At 44.9% G+C, this 23,757-nt stretch overlaps 1 protein-coding gene across 9 annotated transcripts in view; it reads left to right on the plus strand.

Moving 5' to 3' along the window:
• The first annotated feature begins 1,743 nt into the window (after nt 1-1,743).
• LOC149323358 (malignant fibrous histiocytoma-amplified sequence 1 homolog) overlaps nt 1,744-23,757 on the plus strand; it is a 63,368-nt gene continuing 41,354 nt past the window's right edge. For 6 of the 9 annotated variants that reach the window (XM_089488825.1, XM_089488827.1, XM_089488829.1 and 3 more), the window contains exon 1: nt 1,744-5,182. In XM_089488825.1, coding sequence (XP_089344951.1) covers nt 1,903-5,182 — 3,280 coding nt within the window. In that variant the 5' untranslated portion in view covers nt 1,744-1,902. Of the gene's footprint in view, nt 5,183-8,453; nt 8,570-18,396; nt 18,414-22,359; nt 22,611-23,757 lie in introns of those variants that run through there. The other 3 variants (XM_089488831.1, XM_089488830.1, XM_089488832.1) reach the window with 3 other exon arrangements.

Raw genomic sequence — 23,757 nt, forward strand, 5'->3', positions numbered from 1 at the left:
TCAGAAACTGCTTGAAGGCCCACAATACCAAACAACACCAACAACAGGTCTTCAAAGGCCCTTTAGCGTAATGGTTGTTGGTGGATTCAAGCTAAACATAGGACTTTCAAGAAAAATGTAGGACATGATTTTTTAAAAAAAGCTCCAAACACTCATATAAACACATGCTCCTTAGTCCTACTCTAAATGGAGGACACTTTGGAATTCTTCCTGGACAGAAGGCTGAAGTGGAAGACATCTGGAGAGAAAGGAGGATCTCTGGCCACCCTGAATGTCCATCTTAGTGATGCCCAAAATTGGAAGGCATTTTGACATTTCTCCTGTACACAAGGCTGAAATGGAGGACATCTCCTGTAGAGAAAGGAGGACCTCTAGTCACCCCAAATGTGCTTCTTAGTCGTGCTCAAAATGGAGGACACCCTTTGGAGAGAAAGGAGAATTCCTGGACACCCTGAGTTATGCTCAATCAAAACGGAGGGCATCTCCTGAAGAGAAAGGGGGATCCCTGGCCACTATGAATGTCTTAGTGGGCAGACATAGTGATGCTGAAAAATGGAGGGCATTTTGACATCTCTCTTGAAGAGAAAGCTGAAATGGAGGACCTCTGGCCGCTCTGGAATGTGCATTTGGTCTGGCTCAAGAATGGAGGACATCATCTGGAGAGAGAAAGGACTTCTGGTCACTGAAAGTCCTTGTTAGTCACGCTCAATCAAAATGGAGGGCATGTCCTGGAGAGAGAAAGGAGGACCTCTCTGCCCACCCTGAATGTCTTAGTGGGCAGATGTAGTGATGCTCAAAAATGGAGGACACGCTGACATTCCTCCTGAAGAGAACTGAAATGGACGACCTGTAGTCACCCAGAAATGTGCTTTTAGTCCTGCTCAAGAATGGAGGACACCTCCTGAGGAGCGAAATGAGGACCTCTGGTCACTCTGGAATGTCCTTCTTAGTCACCCTCAGAATGGAGGACATCTCCTGGAGAGAGAAAGGAGGATCCCTGGCCACTCTGAAATGTGCTGAAAACTGAAATGGAGGACGGTCACCCTGAAATGTGCATTGAGTCCTACACAAGAATGGAGGGCATCTCCTGGAGAGAGAAAGGAAGACCTCTACCCACCCTGAATGTCTTAGTGGGCAGAAGTAGTGATGCTGAAAAATGGAGGACATTTTGACATTCCTCCTGAAGAAAAAGCTCAGTGGAAGGCCACTGGTCACCCTGAAATGTGCTTTGAGTCCTACACAAGAATGGAGGGCATCTCCTGGAGAGAGAAAGGAGGATCCCTGGCCACCCTGAATGTCCTTTTTAGTCCCGCTCAATCAAAATGGAGGACATCCTCGAGAGAGAGAGAGAAAGGAGGACCTCTGGTCACTCTGGAATGTGCTTGAAGAGCAACAAGGGCTCTCCCAGTCCGAGGCAAATGGAGTCAGGCTTCGAGTCAGCGACTAGGCCGCAACTCCGAGGTCAATTGGAGCCTGGAGGGAAGGGAGGGAAGACGGGGCTCGGCCCCCTCCAGGTCGCATCTCCCGACGCCCCACAACCTGGAGGGGGCCGACCCCCATCTCCTTGCCCTCATTCCAGGCTCCACTTTCCCTCAGCAGCACAGCAGCGCCCTTCCGCTGCTCAAGGGCGGCTCCTTCCATCCAGGCCCGCCTTTGCGCGTCGAGAGGCGGTGCTGTTGGTACTGCTGCTGCTGCTGCAGAAGCTCCCCCGCCTCCTCTTTCTCCTCCTCCGCCGCGGAGGAAGGATGGATGCTCCGTTGGAGGCTGAGGGGAGGCGGGGCCCTTCTCGGAGCCCGGCGGCTCCGTCCCTCCATGGCGAAGAGGAGGCGAAGGAGGAGGAGGAGGCTCCATCCCGGAGGCTCCTCTTCGGGGCCTGAGGAGGACTCCTAATGCCGCGCCGCCATGGCCGAGACGGAGCGTGCCGACGGGGACGGGGCCTTGGGGGCCGGGCTGTGGAAGCTGCGGGGCCCCTCGGAGCCGGAGGAGAGGCTGGAAGGGGAGCCCAAGGCGGCCTCGGAGAATCCTCCTCCTCCTCCTCCTCCTCCTCTTCCGCCGGTGGAGACGTTGAACCTGAGCGGCCGGGGCCTGGAGGAGCTCCCCGAGGGCCTGTGCGTGGCCCTGGGGCCCAGCCTCCGCGTGCTCTCGCTGAGGAGGAACCGCCTCTCCGGCCTGCCTTCGGCCTCCTCCCTCCGCCACCTGGCCCACCTGGCCGAGCTGGACTTGAGCCACAACCGGGTCCGCAGCCTCGAAGGCCGGGCCTTGGGGCTCCTGGGGGCCCTGCGCAAGCTCAACCTCAGCCACAACCATTTGGGGGGACCCCCCGAGGGCACCGTGGGGATGCTCCCCGAGGGGCTGGGCGCCCTGCGGCACTTGGAGGAGCTGGACCTGAGCTTCAACCGCTTGAGCCGCCTGCCCCGGGAGGCCCTGGCCGGACTCCGTCACCTGCGGACCTTGGACGTGGACCACAACCGGCTGCCGGCCTTCCCTTCGGGGGTCTTGGAGCTGGGCGCCTTGGAGGAGCTGGACTGCTCCGGCAACCGGCTCCTGAGGGCCCTCCCCGAAGGCATCGCTTCCCTCCGGCGGCTCAAGGTTTTGTGGCTCAGTGGCACCGGCTTGGCGGCTTTGCCTGAAGGGCTATGCCAACTGGGTGCCCTGGAGAGCCTCATGTTGGATGGCAACGGCCTCAAGGCCCTGCCGGCGGGTTTCGGCGGCCTCCAGCGCCTCAAGACGCTCAACCTCTCCTCCAATCTCTTGGCGGACTTCCCGGCGGCTATCTTGGCCCTTTCCAGCTTGGAGGAGCTCTACCTGAGCCGCAACCAGCTCACCGTGCTGCCCTCTGGTTTGTGCCGCCTGCGCCAGCTGCGCACCCTCTGGCTGGATAACAACCGCATCCGGTACCTTCCAGACTCCATCGTCCAACTTGGGCAGTTGGAGGAATTGGTGCTTCAAGGCAACCAGGTGGCCATTTTGCCCGAAGGGTTTGGGCAGCTCAGCCGGGTCAGCCTCTGGAAGATCAAGGACAACCCTTTGATCCAACCCCCCTATGAAGTCTGCATGAAGGGCATCCCGTACATCGCAGCCTATCAGAAGGAGCTGGCCCACTCCCAGCCGGCCCTGAAGCCTCGTCTCAAGCTGGTCCTCATGGGCCTGAAAAACGCTGGTAAAACCCTGCTGCGGAAGTGCCTCATGGAGGACGAGGAGGAAGAGGAACAGAGCACCTCCTCCCTGATGGCAGCCAGAAAGGATTCTGGGAAAACTCGGACCAGGCGATGCTTCATCCCACCCCTGAGAGACCCTCCGCAGGGTCGGCCCTCAAAAGCAATGCCAAACCACCACCCCATTGTTGAGCAGCCAGAGGCCTCCCCTCTGCTCTCTCCCTCCCTAAAATGTCCCCATTTAGGACTCCTCTCTGCTGAGCAGTGGGATACACTCTCCAACCCATTCCCAAAAGTTGTTGGGCAGACTAAGGGGGGATGCTCTGCTGCTGAGCAGCAGGATGATGATGCTTCGCTGTCCCCACCACCGAAACTAAATGGGGAGATACACTTAGGATATTACCCTCTGCCGCAGCCCCTGGTTTCCCACACAGCCGGACTGCCACGGGGCAGCAAGGGCATAGAGGTGGCAGACTGGACGGCAGATGCCAAGAGGGGTTTGACTTTCATTGTGTATGAGCTGGCAGGAGACCCCAGTTATGATGTGATCCAGCCCTTCTTTCTCTCCCCGGGAGCCCTCTATGTGTTGGTGGTGAACCTGAGCACCTATGTGCCACAGTGTTTTTATCCTTCGGTGGGCCACTTCCTTCACTGGCTGGGGGCCAAGGTCCCTCATGCCGTGGTGTGCATGGTGGGCACCCATGCTGATCTGTGCGCTGAGCGGGAGGTGGAAGAGAAGTGCTTGGACATCCACCGCCAGATCGCCTGGCAGGAGAAGTGTGACTATGAGGGCCTTCAGACTTTGGCCCAGCAGGTGGACGAAGCCCTGGGGCAGGATTTTGACTTGCGCTGCTCCAGCCCTCATGTCGCCTTCTATGGAGTGTCAGACAAGAACCTTCGGCGCAAGAAAGCTCAGTTTCAGTACCTGCTCAACCATCGCCCGCAGATCCTTTCCCCGGTGCTGCCTGTGAGCTGCTGGGACTGCTTCCAGGTACGCCGTTTGCGAGAGAAGCTCCTTTCAGTGGCGGAGCACAGAGACATCTTTCCCAACCTGCACCGGGTGCTGCCGAGATCCTGGCAAATGTTGGAGGAGCTGCACTTCCAGCCACGGGCTCAGCAGCTGTGGCTCACATGGTGGGACTCGGCTCGACTGGGCCTGCAGGCGGGCCTGACCGAGGACCGTCTCCAGAGCGCCCTGTCCTACCTGCATGAGAGTGGCAAGCTGCTGTACTTCGAGGAGCACCTGACCTTGCGAGAGTATGTCTTCCACAACTTGCCCAGGCTCATCGACATCCTCAACGTCTTCTGTCAGCATGATGCCACAGTCTTGCTCCAGAAACTGCTCAGCAACGCCCATGTGGATGAGCTGAAGGTTGCCCAGCTGCATCATTATGTGGAAGGATTCCTGCTCCATGGACTCCTCCCTGCCCATGTTATTCGCCTGCTTCTTAAGCCCCATATCCAGAGCAGAGAGGACCTGCAGCTCATCCTAGAGCTTTTAGAAAAAATGGGACTCTGCTACTGTGTTAATAAGCCCAAGTCCAAGCCCTTGAATGGAGCCACAGCGTGGTACAAATTCCCTTGCTATGTGAAGAACGAGATGCCCCATGCAGAGGCCTGGATCAATGGGACTAACCTGGGCGGACAGTCTTTTGTGGCTGAACAGCTGCAGATTGAGTACAGCTTTCCTTTCATTTTCCCACCTGGATTGTTTGCCCGCTACAGTGTCCAGATTAACAGCCATGTGGTTCAGCGGTCAGATGGGAAATACCAGATCTACGCCTACCGGGGAAAGGTGCCTGTGGTGGTAAGTTACAGGCCAGCCAAAGGCACCCAGCAGCCAGATACTCTGTCTATTGCTAGTCATGCATCCCTACCAAATATATGGACAGCTTGGCAAGCCATAACCCCGTTAGTAGAAGAACTGAATGTACTGCTTCAAGAATGGCCAGGCCTGTACTATACCGTGCACGTCCTCTGTTCCAAGTGCCTTAAAAGAGGGTCGCCCCACCCGCACACTTTTCCAGGTAAGGAACTTTTAACAAATTGTAGCATTGAAATAGAGCGTGTCTGCCTCTGAGTGAATATAGATCCACAAGTGCAACTGACAGCTTTCCCATGCAGATGCAATTGCTTCATAAAATGGTGGGCAGGTGGAGACAGCCAATCAATTTTGTCATGCCAGATGTGTTCTAGAGTCCCATTTGGCAGGATTATGCAAGTAATCTCAAACTGACAACCAGAGTTTACTGCAGGATAAGCCTGGTCACTGGTAGGGACGCCACAAGTTATCTGCTTCATGATGTGCCACTCCCTTGTTTTTCTCCAGGTTTTTGATCAGGTGTGGAAGTGGGGTCAAATTCTTCTCAGTACTTGGGGTAACAGTATGTATGGATATTTTACCATTTCCCCTGCACTAGATATGTAGTAAAATTCTCATTTTGATGAGGCAGATCAGACCATGCAGGGGACCAGACTTCTGTGAAGTGCAGCTTGCAACATGTATAATATGCTTTTTGCTTAGCCTGCTAATGGTACCTCTGTTTTGTGGAACTTGGTTATTAGATAGGAATCTCTCCTGCACATCAGATGCAGGTACAATAACTGGTGCCCTGTGCTATAAAATGGTTGTCAGTCTCTTCTCCAGATAACTGGGATATTGTGGTAGCCTTACTCAAACAATTATGTGTGGGCTAAGATTCTTTTATTACTTGGTATCATTTGTATTTAAATAATCCTTTGCTCTTTGGTAGGAAGTGTTTTGAGCAAATCCGTATCTTCTTTGTGCTGCTGTAGCATATGTTGACGTGATAGCTGGGTGTGTCTTTGTTTAGCTTTACAGGCGCCTCTGTGTGTTTCCATACACACAATTCATGATTATCTCTTTATTGGACCAATATGCTTTTCCTGATCAGCTTCAGATGTATTTACAACTTAACTAAACATACATATGCTCACCCATGTTGTTCCTTGCAGTATTAATAGGCCTGCAAAAGTTGTAGCCTATCAGCCACGTTTTTTGGCCAGCTAAAAGGCTGGCACTCATTTTCCCTTCTTCTCCCTCCTGTTATTTCCTGAAACTGGAAAAGACAAGGATGCCTGGCATGCCAAAACACATGGCTGGTGGGCTGTGCCCAGCTTGGGTGACCACAAGTTGTATAGGCCTGTTGGGTACCACATGAATATAAATGTTTTTATATGCTCATTAAGCAAAATGTGCTAAAGGTTGGATGCCATTGTTTTTGTAATTATCAATTTTCATGAAATACAGAAAAAGATGTGCTAAAAATATAATATGTTATCATCAAAATTTCCAGTAAGGAAAAAAAAATTAAGTTGTGACATAGCATGGAGATAATTCTACTACTCCCAAACTGGTCTGAAAGACATTTTTCTGCCCATGACATTTATTATTATTCCACCTCCAGTAATTCGAATTTGTACTTTTTATGTAACTGAAATATTGACCAGAGATGATAATGAGCAAAAGAAAGCTTGTGTGTCTCTGTGCTATGGAAGGTATATATAATAACCCAACATTCTTTGGGATTCTGACTTATTTTGACATCTTCAAAAGATAGATTTTCACTATCTTCAACAGAAGTGGTCTGAATTTGAGTGCCTTTAAAATATGTTTCTCCAGACTTCAGACAAAGCTTATATATGTAACCTGAGGGTGGGCAACATATGAATCTCCAGGTATTGTTTGAGTGCCACTCCCATCAGCTTGGGAAATTCCCATCTGGAGGGATGGGGTTTATTTTTCAACAGCATCTGGAGGGCCACACATCAGCCAACCTGATGTAACTGGGCAGATAGTAGATGAGACCCACTCATTGCCCACCGTCTTTTTTCTTGCTAGGCCTGTGGTCAGGTGTGTAACAGAGAGGATGGATGGATACAGAGAGCAGTGCCATTTATCCCTTCCCCCCAATTCTAGTTGCTTATTCTTATAAATTCTTCACTCTGTAGAAGCTGAACAAGTGAGTTGAAGAACTGAAGACTGAGGGCCTTTTAAAAAAATGGCTACTAGTATTGTCCTCTTGAGTGATTTAAAATATTGTTACCTGAGCTTTTAGTCACAGACTCCTAAAGTTGGAAGAGACCCCAGGGGCAATCCAGTCCAACCCCTTGTGCCATCTCGGAATACACAATCAAGACACTCCTGACACATGGCCATCCAGCCTGTTTAAAAACCAGCCTTGCTAGAACCTACATAGAGTGGAGCTTCTCCCTTTTCCTTTCTTTTAGAGTAGTGAGATACACATCCTTGTGGTCATAATCCAGTTCCAAGTGTACTTTGCACTTTCCAGGTTGACTTCAAGCCTGTATAAGGTTGAACGCCACTCTCTTTCCCTCAGGTGCCTTATTTGTCTGTATCATCCTATTGCATGTTGTGTATCACACATCAGGTGCCAGTGTGTGGCAGGATGGTCATCTGCCCAGGTTTCCCATTGATGTGGGTGGCCTACTCCCTTCCAACCATTGTGGAATGTCTCCAATTACTGTGCTGTAACTGTTTCCAGGAGGAGGACATGGCAGTCGTGAGGTAGTAAAAAGTCAGAATGTTGGTGGGGTGGGTCTAAACCTATCCTGGTGACAACAGCATCTGAAGTGGGGTTTCAGTGTAAAGTCCCAGTTTTGAGTGCCCTGTGGAACTCAAAAGAGAACCTTTGTCACCCCTTTCCCTCCAGAATCCTGCTATAGCTCCCATTCCTTGCTTGGGTCCCATCCCTTAATGTGATGGAACCTTATATTTTGGCCTTGAGAATGTTGTTATTGTGCCATGTCCAGTTGTTTCTGAAGTATGGAAGGAGACCCTATCATGGGGTTTTCTTGGCAAGATTTGTTCGAAGAGGGGATTGCTGTTGCCTTCCTCTGAGACTATGACTTGCCCAAGGTTACTCAATAGGTTTCTGTGGCCGAGTAGGGATTCGAACCCCTTGGTCCAACGCTCAAACCACATTGCCACATTGGGTCTCACCTTGAGAACGAGGGACAGATTTATTTACTTTGCTCAACGCATTGGAATTTTGAACGTGTTGGGATAATATTTTCCTAAAATCCAAGAGATACTCTCAATATTATGGCCTCTGAGCACCACTGAAATGTGACCCTAAATCAGTATGGAGAATTATAGAATATCACCAGCCTCCAGCCAGGATTCATCGGTGGAAGTGGGTGAGCAAACAAACAACCCCAAAGGGCTGTGGTGATGCACCTTATTTTTTATGTGAATTTATTTTGAATTATTGGATGTATGTAATTGGCTGATACTTTCATGCCTTTCTCACACAGAGTTGAGTCAGAACACCAGAAGAATATTGCTGGCAAGCAGAACATACTTCTGGCATAAAATCAAGTCAAACTCCTGACCTTAATAAGAAGTGGGACTTCTCTTTCAACAGTCTCAAGTAATGGAGAGTGTGTTTTGAAAAACTGGATTGGGGAGGAGTTGAGCAGATTTCAGAGCCAGGAAGATTGTACATTAGTTTTTAAAGAGTGAGATATTTTCCTAGACTGTGTTCTTTTGACCCAGGTTGATAACTGCTAGTAGTACAGTGGGACCTTGTTATCCGCTGGGGTTTGGTTACAGGATTCCCCATGGATAACAAAATCCATGGATTCTCAAGTCCCATTAAATATAATGGTGTCCTTTATATAAAACGGGAAATCAAAGTTTACTATTTAGAATATATACTTTTTTGCATTATTTTCAAGCTGTGGATGCTTGAATCTGTGCATTAAAAAAAATCCATGGATAACGAGGTCTGACTGTACAGCATTTAGTAACAAGATACCTGGAAGTAAACTACATGCAAGTATCTTCAGAGAACTCAATGATCCCGTTCATAATAAACATTAATGTTGCATAGTGCCTCCTGTTTTGCAGAATTAAGTTAATACTCTGGAGACCAAAGGTTCAAATCCTGGCTCAGCCATGTAAACTCACTGGGTGACCTTGGACAAGTCACAGTCTCTCAACCTCAGAGGATGGCAATGCCAGTGGCAAACCTCTGAAGAAACATGTAAAAAAACCCCACATGATAAGTTTGCCATAGGATCACCATAAATTGGAAACAACTTGGAGGCACACAATAACAGCAACAAATGGTGGGGTTTTTTGTTGTTGTAAACACACCAGGATCAGGATTTGCCATTGTGCTTGGCTTTATGGAAGCATGTATTGTCCCATTTGATAACTGAGAATTCTCCTGACTACTGGTAGTTGCAAAATAAACTGAAGCACAGAGTTCACAGTGTTTGGTATGATATAGAGCAGGACTACCCATGTTTGCAGAAAGTGGACTTTCCAGAGTCCTCGAAAGCAGTCTTGTGATATGGTGTGTTTTTACATTTTAAAATGGTTTGTTTACATACCTGTAAGAAAATTGCAGGTTGCTGTGTGTGTTTATAAGACTAATACGTGTACAGGAGCAATGGATATGCTGTCACACAGAATGCACCTAGTATCTGGTGGACTTTTTTCTTGTCTTGGGGCTTCTCTTATTATTTATATAGCATCATCTGTGTAGTGTGCTTTACAGAATGGCATGGGGAAAAGGAAGAAAGGAAAAAAGAAAATAAAAAATTCAGTTTCTTCCTCCCATAGAATTTACAGCCTAACTTTTCACCTGGAAGGATATGGCAAGGTTAATAAGAAGTTTATCTCAGAAATTAATAAGAACAAAACAAGGAACTTCCAGTGGACAAAATCCTAGTCTTCTCTATAGTTAACGAAAATGGATGGTCCCTCTCACTTGCCCTTTTGTAGGTGGGTATGAAATTTTGCATGACAGCCAGCAAGAGTGTTGGACTCTAGAGACCAGGGTTTGAATCCCCTTCAGCCATGGAAACCCACTCGGTGACCTTGGGCAAGTCACACTCTCTCAGAAGAAAGCAAGGGCAAACCCCTCTGAACAAATTCTGCCAAGAAAACCTTGTGATCGGTTCACTTTAGGATTGCCATAAGTCAAAAATGACTTTAAGGCGCACAGAAATGAATCTTGCATTTGGTCAGTTTCATGTAACAGAAGATGATTAAGTAGTTAGTAAAATCTTAGTTTCAGGGTATACAGGCAAGTGGAACAATGTGGGCTTCAAGTTGAACTAATTGAGGACACGGTGAGACCTTTGAGCCCAGAGGTTACTGATTAAAGGCTCTGCTATTTACAGGCTATCTTCATCATTGGATTACCAATGGAGGAATTTCTTCCTGGAAAGAGATTAGTGGAGCCCTAAAAAAATTAAAGTGCCTGGACATGTGGTTGAGGACAAAGTAGTTCATCGAGAGAGAGAGAGAGAGAGAGAGAGAGAGAGAGAGAGAGAAGGGTCTCTACTTCCTCCAGCATGCTTACTTTTTTTTCCTTTTTATGAAGAAGAGAAGAAATACTGGTGGTGGATCAGGGCATTCTTAAGTGGAGTGCTGCAGTGCTGATAATGCTGAACCTAGTGCAGAAATATTCCAGTTTGACACCACTTTAACTGCCATGGCTCAGTGCTATGGAATTCTGGAAAAAGAAGTTTGTTTTGGCACCAGAGCTCTCTGATAGAGAAGGCAAAATGTCTTATAAAACTACAATTCCCAGGATTCCATAGCATCGAGCCATGCAGTGTAAATGGTGTCAGACTGGATTATTTCTGCAGTGTGGATTCAGACCCAGTTTCTCCAGTTTTGTGTTTACCTTTTCAGACAAGTGCTGGGATCCTGTGGTGGGAAAACTGCAGCAGAGAAATGGTGGGTCTCTCTCCCCAGCCTTATGGCTGTTTCTCCTTTCTGTCTGGGCTTTTTAAGACCTTGTCCTAGGTTTTCAACACGTTTAGCTCTCTTTTACTTTAGTCTTAGCAATGTTTAATTATTTTTATGTTGGCTTGAGGGCTGAATGGATGAAAGGCAACCAGGAAAAATTAAAATAAAATCAAGGCTGGTAACAGTGTTGAGGCACAAAGAGACTAGTTTGAAAACATACACACATGAATATCTGATTTATCAGAGAACCATGGTGTACATTAGTTGCACTTTGTATTGATGCACGTACAATTTTAGACTCTAATTAAAACCAGCAGGAAATTGAAGAAAAACAGCTTTCCAAAGGCCAGGAGTCCTGATTTGAAAACTGTTGTTTCCTTGTTGTTACTTTGCTTGTTGTTACTGCTGTTGAGTGCCTTCAGGTCATTTCCGACTTACAGTGACTCTAAGGCAGTGATGGCGAACCGGTGGCACTCAGAGCCCTCTCTGTGGGCACATGTGTCATCGTCCCAGCACAGAGTTTGCCAGAGTTTGTTACTAGAAAGCCAGAGGGACATGGCACTTTGCAATAAATAAGTGGATTTTGGGTTGCAGTTTGGGCACTCGGCCTCAAAAAGGTTCACCATCACTGCTCTAAGGCAAACCTATTATGGGGTTTTCTTGGCAAGTTTCTTCAGAGGGGTTTGCTACTGTCATCCTCTGAGGCTGAGAGAATGTGACTTGTCCAAGGTCACCCAATGGGCTTACATGGCTGAGCTGGGTTTTGAACACCGATCTCCATAGTCCAACACTCAAACCACTACACCACTTTGAGCTTTCCTGTTACTCTGCATTAACATGTAATGATGGGAAATGAACACAGTGAAAGATATGCGTATGGCATTTTCGAATTGATGGTAATTTGATGGCAATTGATGGCAAATAGTCAGCAAAAAATACCTTTAGTATTGCTGACTAGAGAGACAGTGTGGTGTGTAGTGTTTTGAATTAAACCTGGGAGACGAGGGTTCAAATCCCTGCTAGGCCATGGAAACCCACTGGGTGACAGCCTCAGACGAAGACAAGGGCAAACCCCTCTGAATTAATTCTGCCAGGAAGACCCTGAGGTAGGTTCGTCTTAAGATCACCATAAGTCAGAAATGACACAAGACAACAACAACAACATCGCTGACCGACAAAGAACCTTAATATTAAGCCTTAGAAAACTGCCTGCTAGAAGTACAAGGGAATTTTTGTATGTTTGCCAGGCAAATGACAGAACTGCTCCTATCAGGTCCACCTGTCAGAACTCAGCCTCCCTTACAACATCTTTATCAGTGACTTGGGTGATGGAACAGAGAGCATACTTATCAAATTTTCAAATGACACCAAATTAGGAAGGATAGCTAATACTTCAAAGAACAGGATCAAAATTCAAAATGACTTTAACAGATTAGAGAGCTGGGCCAAAACTAACAAAATGAATTTCACAGCTATAGGATGGGTGACATCTGAGTTTCAACAGTACATGCAAAAGGGATCTGCAAGTCTCAGTAGACCACAAACTGGACATGAGTCAACAGTTTGATGCAGCAGCTTAAAAAAGCTAATATGATCCTAGGGTGCATCAGTGGGATTGTAGTGTCTAGACTGAGAGAAGTAATACTACCATTGTTTTGTTTTGGTTAGATCCTACCTGGAATATTGTGTTCATTTTTGGGCACCACAATTCAAAAAGGATGTGTAGAAGCTGGAGCGTATTCAGAGGAGGGCAACCAAGACGGTGAAAGGTCTAGAAATCACTACGCCCTATGAGGAGCAACTTAGGGAGCTGGATATGTTTAGCCTGGAGAAAAGAAAGTTAAAAGGTGCTATGATAGCGCTGCTTCAATATTTAAAGGGATGACATATTTTTAATAAAATATTTTTATTAATTCTTACACGTACAAAACAAACAAACAAACAAAAAACATTAAAAACACAGATCATTACAACTATATACAAATGAACTCCTTTCTTAGGGAGCTGGGGATTTTTAACCTGGGAAAGGGAAAGTTAAGGGGTGACAATGATAGCCATGTTTAAATAATTGAAGGAGTGTTATATTGAAGATGGAACAAACTTGTTTTCTGCTGCTCCAGAGACTAAGACATGGAGCAATGGATGCAAACTACAAGAAAAGAGATTGCACCTCATCATTAGGAAGAATTTCCTTTTCGTAAGAGCTGTTTGACAGTGGAAGACACTCCCTCAGAGAGCGGTGGAGTCTTCTTTGGAGGTTTTTAAACAGATGCTGGATGGCCATCTCTCAGGAGTGCTTTGATTCCTACATGACAGGGGTTTGGACTGGAAGGCCCTTGAGGTTTTTTCCAACTCTATTATTCTATGGTGCATAGGGGAGTAAACCTCCCAGGAACCCAGGTAAACTACAATGGCCCCCCATGAGCATGGCAGCACTGCTGGAGCTGAAGATGGTAGATCACACTGTATGGTGCTGATAGGGCCCATATAGGTGAGTCTGTTCATACCCTCCTTACCATTCAGGGTCATTGGTTTTTAAAGGTGAACTCCGAATCATGTTTTTGGATATGTTTGGTATAAAATAATAATAATAATAATAATAATAATAATAATAATTATTATTATTATTATTAACCTTTATTTATAAAGCGCTGTAAATTTACACAGCACTGTACATACAATCTTTTTAATTGGACGGTTCCCTGCCCTCAGACTTACAATCTAACAAGACAAGACACAAAGGGAGTGGTGGTGGGGAAGGGGCCTCTCTAGTAGGATAATACATATAAAATACATTGCAATACAGGAAATGATTCAATAAAACAGGCAACAAAAGAACATCAAATAGCAAGTGACAATTATGCAATGCCTGGGAACGCTGCCCTGAACAGGATGGTCTTCAACTCCGTTTTGAAGCTGGTTAAAGAGGTGATGGCTCTTGCTCGCAGGGGAAGAAGGTTCCAGGAGTGAGGGGCAGCGAGTGAAAAGGGGCGAATCTGAGATGGGGCAGAGGAAATCATGGGCTGGGACAGCAGGCCTTGACTACCAGAACAGAGGGTCCGAGTGGGAAGGTGAGGAGAAATAAGGTCTGATAAGTAAGGAGACAGTTCATCCAGTAACTAGACAGCTTTCTGAGTGATAAATCAGGCATGGTGTTCACAAAACAACAGAAAAGCCTTCTTTCTCCAGATGTGATAGCTTCCCAAATGCAAGGTTATTGTTTGTTTGTTTGTTTTATTTTAAATGCAGCTGCACTTGCAGAAGCAGCATGCAAAATAATTCTCACAGGCTAGGTAGATCACTGATGTTTCAGAATTGAAGCTCTTTGCTCATAATCTGTTGATAAACTGAAAGCAATCAAAAGAAATACAGAAGTGGCATTTATGAAGCTGCTTGTTTTCTTTGTTGGATTTTTTTCCTTTTAATGAAGAGGTGCATCTTTATGAGAAGCTCCATTTGTTAGTGTTTTTCTAAATGAAAAGAGTTGATGAAGTTGTTTTGTTGTTTGTACTGAACAGTTCAGCTCATCTTTCAGAAGATAAGAATCCAGCCATTGTATTGCAGGACAGGCTATGGAATACAGTAAGACTCATTCTTTGAAAATGTTTTGCTGCCTCTTGTGCAAGGGTCTTCATATAGTCTAAACAAAAAAACACAAGCAAAATATTATGAATCTCCATAAATGCTGCTTTGAACAAAAGGAGAAATGGCCAAGTGGTACTGAGTGCACTGTAGATGATGTATTGAGGAACACAGTTATTTGAATAAAACTAAACCTGTTAAATTAAAATATTGAAGACCTTTATCAAAAAATACACTGCTTTGTTTGCAAGTGTTCAGATCATCAGATATGAAAAAGATTTTAAAACAAACACAGGAGATTTCTGGGAAAGTATAGCCTTTTCACAGAATGCAGGGGCTCTTTCACACTGGAATTATAGTGCTGTGATTCTGCTATAATTGCCATAGGTCCATCCTATGAAATCCTGGGGTTTGCTGTTTAGGGAGAAGATTTTAGAATTCTCTGCCAGTGTCTCATCAGAGCAATAATAACTAGTTATTTTTTGTTATGTGCTTCCCAGACGTCTTCAACTTCTGGTGAACCTAAATGGGGGTTTCTTGGCCAAATTTGATCAAAGGAAGTTTGCCTTTGCCTTCCTCTGGGGCTGAGAGAGTGTGACATGCCCAAGGATTCATCAACTTACAAACCCCAGGATTCCATGGGATGGAACCATGGTACTTCAAATGAAACCATAGTGTTATAATTGTTTAGTGTGAGAAGGGCCTTTGTTGCAAATAATGTGGCTGAATATTCCTACATATCAAAACAGTATTCTTTTCATCTGATATATTAAGATGTCAGGAAGAAGGCTAGATAGCTTTAAAAGAAAAAGATTAAATAAAGTATTATGGTAACATTTTTAAAAGCAAAAAGCAAGCCAGCCACACCAATGTAAAGTATCATCTTCTAACGCTAAATTTAACTGATTAACTTTGCAATTCTTTACATATTTCCCCAAAAGTATTCAGTCAGAGTTATTGCTAGGTATATTTGTATATAATTGCACAGTTTGTGGGTGTGGGTGTGACTTTTTAAAACAAATTTCCTTACATTTTAGTATGGTACTCCCTGTAGTAAACTACTCATGTAAGATGAATGGTTTGCAGCTCAAACCCTTGGATCAATACAGTGATGTTAGAATATAAACTCTCCCTCAGAGCCTTATTGTTGTGCAAAACTTTCCCAACTCTTGCTAAAACAAAAAAAGTTGCAAATGTCTTCTTCCCATATTTGCATAACTTAAAAGAGGTTGCAATGGCTTTTGTGCTTTCCCCACAGAAGCCTGATGGGAAATTTGCAGTGCTTTTTGCTAATAATCTGAGTTGCAGCATTAACCAGGGAGACCACCAAGCCCTTCTGTCTGCCAAAAAGCAAAAGCTAGTTCATGCAACTAGGATCTAGCCCAGTCCCCCCCTTACCCATTCGTTCATGCAAACATCTCCTTTTTGGTTTAAAAATTTAGTAATGTGTTGGGATTAAGTAAACCGTGTTTGATGTACAGTATATTACAACTGTTATTGTTGTTCTTGCGTGCCTTCAGGTCATTTCCAAGGCAACCCTAAAGCAAACCTATCATGGGAAGATCTTGGCAAGATTTCTTCTCAGGGGGTTTGCCATTGCCATCCTCTGAGGTGGAGAGTGTATCTCACCCAAGGTCACTCAGTAGGTTTCTATAGCCGAGCTGGGATTTGAATCCTGGTCTCCAGAGTTCAACACTCAAACCACGACTACACCATGTTGGCTCTCTTATTACAGAGGCCATGGAAATCTTATTGTACTTAGGAAGCTTCTAGTTGTTTCTCTTTTGTTGTGCATTACTATTGTAGATAGGTTTAAAGAGCAAACCAATTTATTCAGTTTTCTTAATTTCCCTAGATTAAACAAACAAACAAACAAACAAACAAGCTTCATTTATATACCGCTTCATACCGTCTAAGCAGTGTCTAAGCGGTTTACAACTGTAAGCTAATTTGCCCCCAACAATCTGGGTACTCATTTTAGCAACCTCAGAAGGATGCAAGCCTGAGTCAAGCTTGAGCTCTTTTGCTAGTCTTGAACTCGCAACCTTATGGTTTTGAGTGAGTGGCTGCAGTACAGGCATTTAACCACTGCGCCACCAGGGCTCCTGGTTAGATATTCCTATGTCTATATTTAGAGAGCCATTGTGGTCTAGTGGTTTGATTGTTGAAACATGACTCTGAAGACCAGGGTTCAAATTCCGGCTCAGTCAGGGAAACCCACTGGGTGACCTTGGGAAAGTGACACACTCTCAGCCTCAGGGGAAGGCAATGGCAAACCTCATCAGAACAAACCTTGCCCAGAAAACTCTATACATGATAGGTTTGCCTTAGGGTTGCCATAAATTGGAAATGACTAAAGCACACAACAACCACCTCTAAACTTAGTGTTTGATTTTATGTCTCTTTAGAAAGTTAACATGGATCAGATTTTCACCATCTTGCATGCATCCTATGCAACCTGTCATTAAGGCTATCCAAATATTAACTTACATCCATAATGAAAATCTGTACATTGTGAATATTTCTGCATGTAGTGAAGAACTGCCTCAATTAATGGAGTCGATGAGTTCCTAGACATTGCTTCTTTAAAAGAAAATAGGGTACGAAGGCAGAAATGACATGGAAAGAAAACAGGTTCCCATACCACAAAAAGAACAAGCAGGTCAACTCATAATGCACAGTGAAATGAAACAATCAGCTCAGGTAAACCTTGCATAAGAAAACATGAACATTTCTGAACTTTCTAGAGACCACTTGAAAGTTTCTTCCAAAATACATTCAGGTATTACTTTTTCAACCACCACTTTTGCTATCATTCCTATTTTGGTGGCCAAACTTACAGATCTAAGCTTTTTAATATGGGAAGGATATTCAGTGATGCAGGCTTACCTGCTCTTTGTTGTTGTTATATGCTTTCAAGTCATTTCTGACTTATGACAATGCTCAGGCAAATCAATCACAGGGTTTTATTGGCAAGTTTCTTCAGAGGGAGTTGCTATTGCCATCTTCTGAGGCTGAGAGAGTGTGACTTTCCCAAAGTCACCCAGTGGGTTTACATGGCCAAGCCAAGATTCAAACCCTAGTCTTCAGAGTGGTAGTCCAATGTTCAAACCACTAAGCTACACTGTCTCCTTTCCTGCTCTACCCTTTCATCTTTTTTATTGTTCACACAAACCTCTGGTATTCTGGAGAAAGCTGCTGTTTATCTTGAGTACAGTCTCATTCATTCTCAGCTCATATTTTACTGCAGACATGCTGTTGCAATCTGACACCAAAAGTGTGTTTCTCCAACCCTCCTTCACCATCTTCCTAATGCCAATGCTGCTTAAAAAATTCCTCCAACTAGGAAGGAAGAAGGGGGCTGGTTGGGTATTTTAAAAAGCCCTTGTAAAAAGGAACATCTTTATCAGAGGTTTTATTAACTGAGGTATGCCTGTGCTATGTATGTGTAGTAGATTATATGAATTCTACATGGTATACACATTCAGGACTGCAACTGTACATAATATTTTTCACTGTGCATAGGGTAGCCAGTGTGGTGTAGTGGTTTGAGTGTTGGACTATGACTCTGGAGACCAGGGTTCAATTCCCGGCTCAGCCATGAAACCCACTGGGTGGCCTTGGGCAAGTCACACTCTCTCAGCATCAGGGGGAGGCATTGGCAAACCTCCTCTGAACAAATCATGCCAAGAAAACCCCATTATAGGTTTGCCTTAGTCACCATAAGTCAGAAATGACTTGAAGGCACATGCACAGGTTAGTCAAGCAGGAAGACTATGCAAGTCATTAAAGCCTTACTCTGACCCTACCTCTGAATTTATTTATGCAGATTTATTAATGCAAATAAATACTTTTCCATGCATTTATGCAGAAAGCATTACTTTCATATTTTCAAATCTGTCTTCACAGCTAGAAGGGCTGGAAATTTGTTTTTAAAATGAAAGCTCAGCTTGCCAGGAGGTACCCTACCATGTTCCTGGCTCGTTTTTCAGTCCTGTAGAAATTGCACCACACAAACTGGAAAGTCCTGAAGCTGAACCTCACTGAATATAAAGATGTCCATTTGCTAAAAATGGGCTTCTGTTCATCTCTTCGTGCCAGAGTGGATGTAGAGTGGTTGGGAACTTCCTTTTTTGCATGCCATCAGTCCAAGGGAATCTGAAACATAATGTTTATAATCTCTAATTAACTGGAGGCAAGAAACCTGGTAAGTTATATAATTGGGGAAAGCTGGAGTAAGTCCAAGTCTTAAGCCCTTTAATTTGAAAGGGTAACATAAACTAACCTAATAGGGAAAGTAGAAATAGGCATATGTCATACCACACTCCCTGTCACGGTGAAAGCAATTAAGGGGGAAAAATAAGCAGGTTTGATCACAGATTAATACTAGAATTCTTCTATTTTGTGCAAGCCTGCCACATACTGTGTATCAAGTGGAGAGGGATGAATCTTGTGCATTTGGGATCTGATTTCAAGCGTTTCTTTGAAACAAGCAGCTAGTGCGAACACTGATTCACTGGCTTTCCATTTTGTTTGTGTTCTGCTTTGTGTTCTCTGAAATGAACATACCGTACATTTTTCCTCATCCTCTAAACCCACTATAATTATATCCTGAGTGGAGCAGTAAAAATGTCTTGGGTTCATTTGACATCTGCTTGCAAATGCTCCAAAATTTGTATTGCTCAGTTCAGTCTGTAGTAGTAAAATGCTAACAAAATGGTGAAGATATGCGTTCCTTTATTCCTCAGAGAAGGTAAAAAGACCTTGTATAAAATGGAAGCCTGGTGAATCAGTGAGTGCACCAAGTGTTCATCTTGGAGAAACTGTTGTGTTAAACCAAAGAAAAGGTAGCCCATGTTAATCTCTGAACATATCCTTCTGTCTCAGAAGCCTTTTATGTTTGACACAGAAGGTAATGAGGTGCTTGCTGGCAAAACTGCCACATTTTAGCTCTGTATTTGCCAAATAGAACCTTCACTTTGATCTACAATGAAGGAAGGCTTACCCCGCCTAAGCAGATCCACGTTGCAGAGCAGAGTCTTGTGGTGCTGGAACAATGAAGCAAATTTCAAAGCCCTTGAAAATATTGCATTGGGGTTATAGAGAATTCGACAGAGAATTGTGGATTATTATTATTATTATTAACCTTTATTTATGAAGCGCTGTAAATTTACACAGCGCTGTACATGCAATCTTTTTAGTTAGACGGATCCCTGCCCTCGGGCTTACAATCTAAAAAGACATGACACAGAAGGAGAAGAGAGTGTGGAGGGAAAGGGTAAGAGGTCCAGCAGTTCCTCTCTACCTCCAAGGCCTGGACCAAGGCAGATGGACTGGACGGAGGGCTTGGGTTCTTAATGGATGGTTAATCATTTTCCAGGGAAAATACATACTCTCAAGTAGGATAATGCATATACAGTACATAGCAATACAGGAAATGGTTTAATAAACAGGCACCAAAAGAACATCAAATAGTAAGTGACAATTATGCAATGCCTGGGAAGGCTTCTCTGAACAGGATGGTTTTCAACTCCGTTTTGAAGCTGGTTAAAGAAGTGATGGCTCTTGCTTGTGGGGGAAGAAGGTTCCAGGAGTGAGGGGCAGCAAGTGAAAAGGAGCGAATCCGGGATGGGGCAGAGGAAATCCTGGGCTGGGACAGCAGACCTTGACTACCAGAACGGAGGGCCCTGGTGGGAAGGTGAGGAGAAAGAAGGTCTGATAGGTAAAGAGGGGCCAGTCCATGGAGGGCTTTAAATGTCGACAGCAGGAGCTTATACTGAATGCGGAAAGGGAGGGGGAGCCAATGAAGGGATGCCAACACAGGAGAGATGTGGTCAGAGCGGTGGGTGGAAGTGATAATGCGTGCAGCTGAATGCTGGACAGAGATTAGAGGACGGAGGTGAGAAAGAGGAAGTCCTGCCAGGAGGACTTTACAGTAATCAAGTCTTGATATCACTAGGGCATGGACCAGGATCTTGGCAGTAGAGGCAGAGAGCTATGGTCGGATTTAGGCAATATTGTACAAAAAGAATCTACAAGCCTTGGCTGTGGTCTGGATCTGAGGGATACACGACAGAGAAGAGTCAAAGATAAAACCAAGACTGTGGGCTTACTGGACTGGTTGAATAGAAATGTTGTCCACAGAGACAGAAAAGGAGTGTTGAAGGACGGGCTTAGGAGGAAAGACAAGAAGCTCCGTCTTGGACATGTTGAGCTTCAAACGCCGATGGCGCATCCACTGCGAGACAGCTGTGAGGCAAGACGAAACTTGCTGTTCAAGCCTTGGAGAAAGGTCAGGGGCGGAAAGATACAGCTGGGTGTCATCAGCATACAGATGGTAGGAAAAGCCAAAAGAGGTAATGAGTTTTCCTAAGGACAGTGTGTAGAGAGAAAACAGAAGGGGACCCAGAACAGAGCCCTGGGGAACTCCAACAGATAATGGAACAGGAGAAGAAGTCTGACCACCTGCAACCACTGCAAAAGATCTGCCAGACAAGTAAGATCTAAACCAGTCAAGAACAGAGTCTGAGAACCCAAGGTCAGAGAGTATGTCAATTAGGAGAAAGTGATCAACAGTGTCAAAGGCAGCAGACAAATCAAGAAGGATGAGAACAGAGTAAAGGCCATTAGCCTTGGCCGGTAAAAGGTCATTCGAGATCTTAGTGAGAGCTGTCTCTGTAGAATGCCTTGGGCGGAAACCAGACTGAAAGGGATCGAGGATGGAGTTGGCTTCAAGAAACTCAAGACAGCGAGAGTAAACAACCCGTTCCAAAACCTTAGAAAGAAAAGGAAGAAGAGAAATCGGACGATAGCTAGACAAAGAGGAGGGGTCGAGAGAAGGTTTTTTCAGAATTGGGGAAATGAGAGCATGTTTGAAGTCCGAAGGAAAGGAGCCTGTAGAGAGAGCGAGATTGAAGATATGGAGAAGCGAGGGCAGAAAGGAGGGAGCTATAGAGATTAGAAGACGAGTAGGAATTGGATCAAGAGAACAGGTTGCAGGTTTGGAAGAGTTCAGAAGTGTAGAGTGCAATTTTAAGTTTGGTATCTGAACAGAACAATTGTGACTAAATTGTAATTGTTTTAGAAATAAAAGTGACCCAGTTTTTTTTTAATAGTATGATCATGGCATACTATCATTTCTAGCATGCTGGATTTATTTCTTTTCTTCCTTGAATGAAATGTAAGGCATTTTTGGTGATTTACTCTGGAGCCAGCATGGAACTATGGTCAAAGGTATTTCTGGACCTGGAGAAAAGACTGTTCCCTTGGAGTAAATAAACTGTCATTTTTACAGTTTGGGGGATTGATGGAAATACAGTGGACCCTTGGTATCTGCAGGAATATTTTTCCAGGACCTTCTGGATACCAAAATATGCAGGTGCTCAGGTCCCATTAAATACAGTGACATAGTAAAATGGTGTCCAGTATATACAGTGAGAGCCAGCATGGCATAGTGGCTTGAGCGTTGGACTATGACTCTGGAGACCAAGGGTTTGATTCCCTGCTTGGCCATAAAACCTACTGAATGTCACAGGCTATCAGCCCCAGAAACTCCCCTAATAGGTTTGCCTTAGGATTGCCATCAGTTAGAACCATGGTAATGGCATCCCCCCGAAAAAACCTGCCTAGAAAACCCTATGCTAAATTCACCTTAAGTGTTGCCATATGTTGGAAGGGACTCAAGGGCATACCAGAACAACTGTAGAAATGGGAAATATTTGGAGGTGCTGAAAAAATACTGTACTGTATTCATTATAGAAATGTTGCTTCATGTTGATGATTAAGCTCTTTGAGGATTTAAAAAAACCAACAACAACATTGAGGCATAAAAGGTGTTCCTAAGTACTCTTTTGTTTGCTTTATCTCCTGTAGGTCAGGAGTGGGCAAAGTGCAAATCTTCAGGTGTCTAACTCCAGCTCCCATCATCCTAGCCACCATAGCCAGTGGTGAGAAGCACTGAGATTTGCAGTCTGGAGAGCTCTGTTTTACTCCACTCTTCTGCAGGTCAATCTGAGCTTTAGCCGCCATCACAAATAGGTCGTTATTGCAGTTTGCAAAGCGGGCACATGTAAGAGCACTTTCCAGATCATCATCTGCACTATTTGAAGGGAAAGTAGTTAGAGGTGAGAGACTATATTAACTTGCGTTTGAATTGGTTTCTATATTGCTGTGGATTGCGATTGTGTAATGCATGACATCATTAATCCATTTGCCATTCCCTGTAGATTGAAGGCTTGCTTAATGAGTGTTCATTTTCAAAGAAATTTGATTTAGTTGATGCACTTCTCTTTTTGGTATTTGGCAAGCAGACCATTGCAGCTTAGAGGCAGCTGAGGGATGGTCTGGGAGGGGTGCTGGTGATGTACCTGAGAACAAAAGGAGATGGCATCCTTTGTGGAACTGTGCTTTTCTCGATTAGGATCCTAACTATAAATAATGGCTGTTAACTTCAGTAAATAGTTTTTGTGAGCCGTGGTAAGCGTGTGTGTGTGTGTGTGTGTGTGTGTGTGTAATTTTTTGCATAGAAGACAGGGGAAAATGCTGCAGTGTGGTGGTGTGTGATTCCTTGCCAGGAAAAGAAAAGCTTTATTAGGTGTCCCTGTAATTCTTCATTGTCTATGTTAGGGTCACCGTGTCATAGTGGTTTGAGTGTTTCACTCCGGGGACCAGGGTTCGATTCCCAGCTCAGCCACTGAATGACCTTGAGAAAGTTACACTTTCTCAGCCTCAGAGGAAGACAATGGAAAATCTCTGAACAAATCTTGCCAAGAAAACCCCAGGATACGTTCAGCTTAGGGTCACCATAAGTTGGAAATGACTTTAAGGTACACAGCTATATTAGTGTACTCTATGAGACTGCGCTAAGATTTGAAGTGAGATGTCTTTTTGCTCCTGTCTGTATAGACCTGTAGTTTCTGTGTGGAACAAACGTACAGCCAAGGAGAGAAGGCTAAGTGACATTGAAATTCAAAGGATGGACTGCAGCAATGTGTTACGTACATTACTGCCCTTGAAGGCTGTTTAGATTATGTAGTTGATGCCCTTGATTAGAATGAGTTGCTAGAGCCATTCCTTTAGTACTTTACTATGGGACTTGACAGACCGCCCCAAAAGGGCGGGCTGGAGTTGTCCGTTTTTCCTTTGGAGGGACACCACAGCAGCCAAACCGGAAAAACCGGATTCTTCTCAGTCTGCACAAGTGCACCATTGGCACACTGTGGCGCATCTATGATGCAAGCACGGCGCCACAACATGCAGACGCAGCGCTGT

This window comes from Sceloporus occidentalis, unplaced genomic scaffold (assembly GCF_023333645.1).
Source record: "Sceloporus occidentalis isolate IW3139 unplaced genomic scaffold, rSceOcc1.0.p SCAF_1, whole genome shotgun sequence".
In the NCBI taxonomy this organism is placed as follows: Eukaryota; Metazoa; Chordata; class Lepidosauria; order Squamata; family Phrynosomatidae; genus Sceloporus; species Sceloporus occidentalis.